The sequence below is a fragment of the Arachis hypogaea genome, chromosome 9 (genome assembly GCF_003086295.3).
Source record: "Arachis hypogaea cultivar Tifrunner chromosome 9, arahy.Tifrunner.gnm2.J5K5, whole genome shotgun sequence".
Taxonomy (NCBI): domain Eukaryota; kingdom Viridiplantae; phylum Streptophyta; class Magnoliopsida; order Fabales; family Fabaceae; genus Arachis; species Arachis hypogaea.
In genome coordinates this window covers 112,676,895-112,686,805 of record NC_092044.1, presented here as the reverse complement: position 1 = coordinate 112,686,805, position 9,911 = coordinate 112,676,895, and the positions used below count along the sequence as shown (strand labels likewise).

Sequence of the window (9,911 nt, the reverse complement as noted above, 5' to 3'; positions counted from 1 at the left end):
TATATCTATTTATTTGCGTTTCAACTCTTATTTTTTACTGCTGAATTACTTGCTTAAAATGAGTTATTCACTTAATTTATTCAAATTGGTTTAAATTTTATCATTAGTCTTTTTTGTGATTTAAAAAAAAACAAACAAAAAAAATAAAAATAAACAAAAAATTGTTTAAAAAAGACCGTCTCGCTTAATATTATTCTCAAACTCCTTTTAAGGTAACAGAAGTTTCACTTACGGAAAAAGGATCCTCATTGCAGTCTCATTGCAGTCTTTGCCATAATGTCTATGTTTGTATTTCTCAATATCAACTGAAGACCAGCACGTCATTTTCAATATATGATATCTCAGATTTTAAACACCAAAAGGATCAATAAAATATTAAAACCAATGCAATTCTGTAAATTATTAACAATAGTAAATACCTCTACACAGTTTATCTCACATATAATGTCTCTTTGCCCCGAGTTTCATCCTAAAAGAAAGCCTCTCCAAATAGCAAACAACTCACCTTACAAAATGTTACGACTCTCAATTGTTTCCAAACAGTTTCGTTGCCACCTTTCCTTCCAATCTCTGTTAACACAAGCAAAACCAACCCGAGCACCATTGCCAAAATAGCTAGCATCACAATTAATCTTAAAGATACCCATTGAGGAGGGAATCCAAGAGCCACTAATGGTGGAGGAGATAGAAAGCCATTGCAATTTAAAAATATTCCGGAACTCCTTTTCCAAGGACAAAGTCATACCAGCCACCTTGTCTATGGTCCAATGCTCGTGAGGGCGAAAGATCTCGTTATTTCTCGAACGCCAAATCTACCGGATCAGAGACCATAAAAGAATTTAAAAGGGGCATTGTTTGCTATTATGTACGAAGCAACTCATCAAATCCACTAGTTGACTTGAGATCCCCAAAGCTTGCCAAACTAACTGGGCTTTTGGACAATCTCGAATGCAATGTAAAACCGATTCCTGACCTGAGAAACATCGTGGACAGCTATCTGTCTGCGAAATGCCCCTTTTAAAACGAAATGCAGCAGTAGAAAGAGCCTCTTAAAGACATAACCAGGGCAAAAATTTGTGCTTTTCCGGAACATGTTGACGACAAAGCCAATTATCTCTATCCTCCCAACTAAACATCTTCTTACTGAGCTAAAAATAACCACTACGAGTATCATAAACCTTTGAAGCCGCACCAGTTCAACACCAACCAACCTCTGAACCAGCTTGAACATCCGGGTTGTAAGATTTAATGTTGCTCTGCAGAGACTAATTCAGAGAAGAATATATATTCTCAAAGTTCCACTGTCCAGATGACCAAAGGTCCAAGATCCTGAGATCCGAATTAGAAATGTGAACATAATCCATTTCATGACACAGTCGCCCCTCGCTTCTCCATTTAGAAAACCAAAAGTTCTGTTCCAAATCTCTAATGCACCAAATAAAACCTTTCTTTAGGATATCCCAAACTCAACATATACTCTTCCAAACATATAAGATCCCATTTCTCGAGACCGACTGAAACAATCATCCTTACAAGAATGGTATTTCTCTGTCAACTGTTAAACGCATAACTTGTGAGGATGGGAAAAAAATTGCCAAACTAGCTTTTCAAGAAGAGCAATATTAGTACAAAAAGGATCTCTAATTCTCAAACCTCCAAACTTCTTAGGGGTGATCAACACCGTACATTCTAGTTAACTAGATTTAGTCCTCTGCCATCAGCTTGACCCTTTCATAGAAATTTTCGTATCATGAATTTTATCTTATTAGTTACCCATTTAAGCAAGAGAGATACTTGAATGCGGTAAGTAGGAATCACAGTCATTACCGAATTGAGCAAACAAAAACTGTTCGCCTTATTAAGCAATCTCCTTTTGCAGTTGGTTAGCCTTCTTCAAATCTTGTCCAAAACATCGTTAAAAGTTGCGCGTGTCACTCGAAAGTGATTAAGGTTCACACTAAATACTTGCCTAAGTTCTAGATGAATCTGATAAAAGACACTCTAATAAGAATCTCTTTTCTTGTCGCCCAAACATTCCTAGAGCATAACGCTTTAAAATTTTATCATTCTTTGATTCTATTCAATTTTTTTTTCAATTAAATAAAAAAATATGTGAAGTTGTGAGTCAATAAAGGATGTTATTATGTTAGACTGGGTGTGTTTGGCCGGCATGTGTGTTGGGTGGAAAACGCCAAACTATGTGGACGGTTGTCACACAATTTAAGGAGAAAGGATTACCGTCAACGTTATTGTTATTTAAAGTTTGATTTCCAGTGTAATACAAAGTCATATTAAAATTAATGTACGCCTAAATTTCTCTACACTTATTATACATTGATGAAATTAAACTTTAATTATCTAGCTAATTGTATTATCGTGTTAGTAGAACTAGATAGTTGATAGACATGCATGCCACATTAATAATAATCAACGAACTATCAACAATGCATAATGTTCAGACATGCAAAACCGTGACAACATAATTAACGATTTAATATTTAGTTTAGCCTCTAAATGTACACAAAAGTCATTAACTATAAAGTGCATTATGAAATGTAATTTTAAGAAAACATTGGTGAACAAGTGTCCTAAAAATTTTATATTATTCAGATTTTTATATTTTTAATACATTTTCTTTATGCATTTAAATTTAAACATGACTACTTTTTTCTCTTTTATATGTGCTGAAACAGTTCCAACATGCATGAATCATGATAGTCATCAAATGCAGGTTTATCTCAACCGGCCATTAAGCTCCGTTTAATCCTTTGGGAAGTTGGCATTATTTATGATCAAACTTCCTGCTCGTATTATCCGGTTATTAATTGCATTTGAAAGTTTTCATGGTTATGTGCATGAATTCTAGAATTCTTTGGGAAAATGGTGAATTACTATGAGATATAGTAGAATGAAATAGCTAATGTTGAACACAGACTCCAAGCATTTAAATTGTATTCTCCTTTATCATTTTGGAAATTTCAGAACTTATTAATAAAAATATGGATTTATATATCTATCTTGTGTTCTAAGAACACATTAAATTTACACATTAACATGTTAAATTTATTTATTAAAAAGCTTTTTATTAAAAATATAAAAAGTTTTAAATTTTTAATATATTTATTGTATATTTATTAAATAAAAATATTTAAAATTTTCATTGATAATAAATTTATTATGTATCTTCATGGTACATGTTAACTAATAAATCTTAAAGTCTAATCATAATAATATAATATTTTTAAGTTTTAACAAAATTCTAAACTAACCTATAAAATTCTCTTATAATTAAGAATAAAGTATATCTTTTATTTTTTAAATTTATCAAAAATTAAAAAAAATTTAAATTTTATTTTATTTTATTTTAATTTTATTTCAAAACTTTTTATTTGTATCAAATATATTTTTTGATAGCTAATAAATTTTTAAAAAATTTAAAATTAATTCAATAATAATATCTGACAAACATATCTAATTTGTTTATACTAAAAATTGTTCTTATAAAATTGTTGTTGAATTAATTTTTAATTTTTTTTAAAATTAAGCGTTAAAATTATATTTGATATAAATAAAAAATTTTTAGACAAAATTAAAACAAAATAAAATTTTAACAAATTTTTTAAAATTTTTTAAAAACTATAGTTTATCCTATAATTAATAAGGACATCGATAGCATTACCATTATATTAGTCTATAAATATAGCTAGTGAATCTTGTTCTTCTTATACCCCCACAATATAAATATAGCGATCAAGCTTTGATTTGTCTGTTGGTGATCATCTGGAAATAATGGGCGGCAAAGGAGGTGGTGGCGGTGGCAGCAAAGGCGGCGGTGGTACAAAAGGCGGCGGCGGTGGCGGTGCAAAAGGGGGTGGTGGCGGTGGTGCAAAAGGTGGCGGTGGTGGTGGTGGCGGCGGGGGAAGCATGAAGGCCCCTGGCGGAGGTGGAGCCTATATTTCAAGGGAAACTTTTGAGGCCAATCCTCAAGGTTACTTCAGTAATTTACATGCTGCCCAAAAGGATAACTAGTGTATAATATGCATCTTATGTAATGTTTTATTTACTTTAATTTGGAGCGTTACATAATATAAATAAATAAATAATGCTCCATAGTATATATATATATATATATATATATATATATATATATATATATATATAAAAGCAGCAAACCTTTATGATATCTACACTTGGTGTAATTATATTAATTATTTTGTCTTTCTGTTTGGCTATCATCATAATTAACTTTTCAATTAATGCATAATTTTTTTATGGTAGAAATCCGTAATTAGTGATAGTTACTGATCTTTACTGAAACTAAAACCAAAGGAATATTTAGTAGATTAGTAGTGTTAGTCATAAAGCTATTGTCAATGCAAAGTGTAATATCTAACACTACAAGCAAAATTAAATTTAGTAAGCATTATTTCTGGTATCAGCAAATGATCACAGAGACCAGCTTCATGATATAAACCTGGCTTCTATATATTCTGCTATTCCAATTCCCTTGCCATGTAACAAAAGTAATGTTTAAATTATAAATAGTAGTAAATGATTACTCAATGAAGATGTTGACATTAAATACTTCAATTTTGTATATTTTCTTCTTAGGGTATAAAAGATAAACTTTTTATCGTTTCTTGCTTTTTTATCTACCACATTTAATATTAAAAACAAAAAATATATAAAAATAATGCTTATAAGTTATAGGGTCTATCTCCTGTACAGATGCATTTTTGTACAGATTTTGATTTAAAAGCGTATCACTAAAAGTGTTGCTTAAAGAGAAAGTGTTATCCTTAATCGTTAATCGTTAACTTGGCTCTGATACCAATTTTTAAAGTCGTCTTTTCTTTTAATTTCTTGAGAAAATGCCATTCCCCTCCCATGAGAGATGTTAAAATGACACTCCCCTCCCCTCTATTTATAAAATATACATTCCCCTCCCCTATAACCTTTAAAAAAAGAGAAAATACCATTCCCCTCCTCTGAGAGATATTAAAATGACACTCCCCTCCCCTCTATTTATAAAATATACATTCCCCTCTCTTATAACCTTTAAAAAAACCCCTCTTTAATCCATTTTAAATTTTGTGTTAATTAATGTTAACTTTATTCATTTTTTTTTGAAAAACAAAATTATTTTTATAAAAATATCCTTTAGTAAAAAATTTTATTTTTTTGTCATTAAATTCTACTTACTAAAATACCCTTTAATAAATTATTTTTTTATTGATTAAATTATATTTTTATTAAAATATTTTTAAAAAATTAATAATTAAATTATTTTTTCTAATATACCCTTCAATAATTTTTTTAATTATTAAATTATGATTTTACCAAAATTTTCGTTAATAATTATTTTTATATTTTACTATTATTTTAACATTAAATAAAAAATCTTACCATTACTAATATGTATAACAATTAATATTGATAAATAATTTGTTTCATAAAACTATTGAAATTTATTAACAACTTTATCAAAATTTAAAAACAAGTCGAGATGAATAAATCCCAAATTTAAAAAATCAACATCTCATTCCTTCACATCCCTACAAAGTAAGTTTCTTAATCTAAATAAAGAGCATTGTGCATAATAGAATATGTTTTTATGTTGGTGTATTGTCCCTTGTACAAGCTGCAATCTCCAATACCCAATTCTTGAAACTTCTAAATACTCGTTGAATCGTCAAATTTGAAGAATGCTTTCTAAGAAGTTTATCTTTTCTAATATCCTGCAACATCAAATAAATAGTGCATTTTAATTTTTTGCTTTTACAAAAGCTATTAATAAACATATATTTGTTGTAAAGTTAGCTAAATCTAACCCTGGAACATCAAATAAATAGTGCATTTTTCACTCTTATTATATCAAAATTCTCTTGAATTATGTAATCTCTCAATACACTCCTGAACTCATGTACGTCAACAAATATCATAAACTTTTCTAGACTAATTTTTTCATTATCTTCAACATCAAATCTTTTCATTATCTCACCTTCATTCTCTATGTTAACTTCTACTTCACTTTCTTCCTCTGAAGTGTAGTCATCCTCATTCCACTCCTCATCATCCAAATAACTCTCTACGCATTGATCCTTATTAACATCATATTCTTCATCACTATCGGTAAATAATTGTTCAATAGGGGGTTCAGTTCCATCGTACTCATTAACACTAGATATAGTTTCAATATTGGTAGACATTTCCTAATATGAAAAAAAAATTGGCGTAATTAATAATGAATAACTATAACAGAAACGACGAAGAAAAGGATTTAGGGATAGCAAAAATGAAGGGTTTAGGGATATATCCAGAATTGCCAATGATATGAATTTTTTTTGTAAATTAATTGAGTTTGAGAAAAGGATGTCAAACCTTATTACTTGTATTGATAATAACGGCGATGATTACACAAAGCTATGCAGCAATGGCAACACCTAGGTAGCGATAGCAGAGACAACCAAAGGAAATTGAAGAGATTGAAAGAGAAATAGCGCTGGAACACGACTGTGAGGGAATTGGAATCCTAGTTCAGAAATTGAGTTTAGTTAGTAAATAAATATAAAGGGATAGTATGGTAAATTAGAATATTAATTTTATTGAATAAAATATTTAATTTTTTTAAATGAAATATTCTGTTAATATTTTTAACTAAATGGATTAAACTATACATTTTACAAATAGAGGGGAGGGGAGTGTCATTTTAGTATCTCTCAGGGGAGGGGAGTGTCATTTTCCCTAATTTCTTTTTCGAAATTTCTATTAACTCTTCGAATAATTTGCCAATTCATAATAAAAAGTTTTGACCATATTACTAGTATTTATAATTCTGATTTTTATAGTTTTTCAATCTTGTTTTAGTTAATAATATTCTTTTTTGCATGGATTATTGTATATAAAATCTTTTATCTGTTTGTCTTTTTCTTTAATATAATTTCTTAAATCCTCAAAAACTTCTTTTATTTCTACACTTTCTATTGTTTCTAAATATCTTTTTAATTTTTCAACTTCATTTTCCATTTTTTCTTTTAACAGCTTTAATTCTTTTAAGTCATAATATGGTTTTTCAGGCATTTATAAATTTTTTAAGTTTAACTCCAACTTGTTTATATTTATTCTTATTTCTATCCTTTTTATTATAAGGTCATCAATTTCGATCTGAAGATTATTTAATTTCCTTTTATACTCATTTATTTTACTTTTTAATTTTTTCGCCCTTTTCCTTTTTATTTTATTTTCTGGTCTTTCAATATTTGTATGCTTCATTATTTATCTTAGAATTTCTGCAAATTCTATCATTGATTCATCACTATTTTCTAGAAATTCTATTAATTTCTCTAGCTCTTCGACTTCTCTTTTCAACTTGTCATAGATTATTTTTAGGGCTTTAAATGCTCTTTGATTTATTTCAGAAAACTGTAAATAATTCAACCGATTTTTTCTTTCAAAGAGCTCTTGTTTTTTGTCTTGATAAGTTACATATATTTCTTCTTTATTTACTGTCATAATTTAATGTTTAGGGTTTCATTTAATTTTTCGACCTTTTTTGTTAGTTCTTTTATTTCAGAATTTTCTTCTTTGATTTTTAACTTAGATAAACTTAAAGGGCTATTAATTTTAGATTCTCTTATTTGAAAATTCGATGAAACTAATTTTCCTGATGGTTCTTTTAATAATAGAACTGGGTTTTCAATAGCTTTATATTTTGGTATTTCTGTTTTTACAATTTTCTGAAATAATTCATCAACATAAATTCTTTCTCTGTTTTTAAATATTATACTATGATGACTATTTGTTAAAGCATAATTTATTGCATATGTAATTGAAAATGGTTCATCATCTTGTTCCATTAGATTCTTTCTGTGAAATTTATAAGCTAAGCTTATAGATCTTCCAAGATTTTCAGTTGATAAAGGTATAGCGTATCCAAGATGGGCATTGAATTTAACATTTACGTTTGCCAAGTTTCCATGAACAATTCCAATTATTTGATCTATTGGGTCATCAGTAATTCTTTTATCACAGATTGCTAAGCTTATTGGTGAATTAATTCCTTTCATATATGTAGATTTGATTAAGATTTGTATAGTACTAATATGGATCCATCCAATTTTAGATCTTTTTTGTTGATCCTTAATTTTCTCAATCTGTTTACTTAATTCTTCATCATTTATCAAAGCTATTTCAAGTTCTCCATTGGCGGATTTTATCTTTATAGGGGCTTCAAGTTGAATTTTTCCATAGTATATTATATTTTTTCTATTAAAAACTTCTTTTAAAAGATTTTGTTTATTAAAATTTTCATTTGATTTGAGATTTAATTCTGTTTTTAGAACAGCCTGTTTTTCATCATCTAATAAAGCAGATAATCTATAATAATCAGATTCTTCCGTTAATTCTAAACTTTCTAAATAATTCATAACTAAGAGATTAGGATAAAGGCGTACCTTTCTGGAGAAAAACTTCCTTTATTTATAATATTTTACATAAGATGTTTTTATCTTCAGAGGGGAGATTATAGATACTAACTCCAGAGGGGAGTTTAGAATTGGTTTTCCCTAAGGGAATTCTTCTTCAGACTATAGAATCGCCTCGGCAGCTTCCTCCTTGCTTTCCTAGCATATGAGTACTCTTAGCCTCCTGCTTTCTATTGTCTGATGCCTTCTACAATTGCCTAAGCAACCTATTTATAATAGTTAGGTTTGATGGACAATTCCCATCCTTACCCTTCTTATGACGTCATTGCTTACGTCATTGTTTGCTATCTTGCACCAGCTACATTGTTGGTGCTTTATGACCTAAGTGCTTACGTCACTATGCAATAATGTTGAGAGATGCTTCAGATGTGCTGTCCTCCTCTTTCATCATGTGACCTTCAGATGCGTTGTCTTCTTCCTTTATCATGTGGGTTGATTCCGTTTCATTATTGCTTTCTTCATATATCTCTGAGGCACATAGCTGGCAGTTGTGGTCTTCTCTATCTTTTATTAAATAGCAGAGATTCCTCTTTATCCCTTCAGGGAGCTTTTCTAAAAGTCCAGATAAGTTGTAGAATGCTGATTCAAATTTCACCAAGAGTCTCATCTCTCTTTCTTCAATTTCATTTCTTTTACTGGACACAAGCAGAGTCTTTCTACTTTTATAATTAATCCTTGTGTGAGATTCCTTCGTTATTTTTTGAGTTCTTTCAAAGACCCTTGCTAATGTGCTGGCTAGCCTTCCTTCATGACTGTAAATTGTTAAATCTTGAATCTGATCAATTGGTTGAAAATTTCCTGGGAAGACAGACATGAATATTACTTGGTGTGCTGGAACCAAGCATTCTTCTTCTTCATTAAAAATAGGTTGACTGTTTGTAAATTTTAGGGATATATCCCTTGGATTTACATTGTCAATCATATTTTTAAATCTCTTTACTGCATCAATGAATCCTGCAGGAAACTCACTAATAATTTTTAGATCATTAAAAATTAAAATTGTATCAATTAATCCATACTGAAAAAACTGATAGGTGTCAGATGGGGAAGCATATGGAAATATAACCAGCTTTGTTAGCTGTTCTTTGGCAATAGGATAATATCCCAAGATTGCCCTTTTTTCTTCAGTCCAATTCAGGACTATGTTAAGGGTTTCTCTGAGATTTGATCTACAGACCCTTTTCTTTTCTTTGATTTCAGCCCTTGTAGGAATGTTTCTTATTATCCCTGTTCTCTGGGTTTGAATTGGAGCTTTATCTGCTCTTTTTAGGGTTTGCTCTGGATGAAGAGCTTCATATTTCCTGAAGGATTCCTTTGCTACGTCTAGTGTTAAAAACCCTCATTTATGAATTATCCTTGATTGATGTGTAAATGGTGCTGCTTTTTCCCAGGCATCATATACTCCCTTCATGGGGCCATTATAAATTA

General features: G+C 29.6%; 1 protein-coding gene across 1 annotated transcript; it reads left to right on the top strand.

Annotated features, from left to right (window-relative positions):
- The first annotated feature begins 3,789 nt into the window (after positions 1-3,789).
- Positions 3,790-4,095, top strand: LOC112713090 (uncharacterized). The gene has a single exon (XM_025765846.3). It carries the CDS (start codon positions 3,790-3,792, stop codon positions 4,027-4,029), a length of 240 nt encoding a protein of 79 aa, XP_025621631.1. The 3' UTR covers positions 4,030-4,095.
- Positions 4,096-9,911: the final 5,816 nt, after the last annotated feature.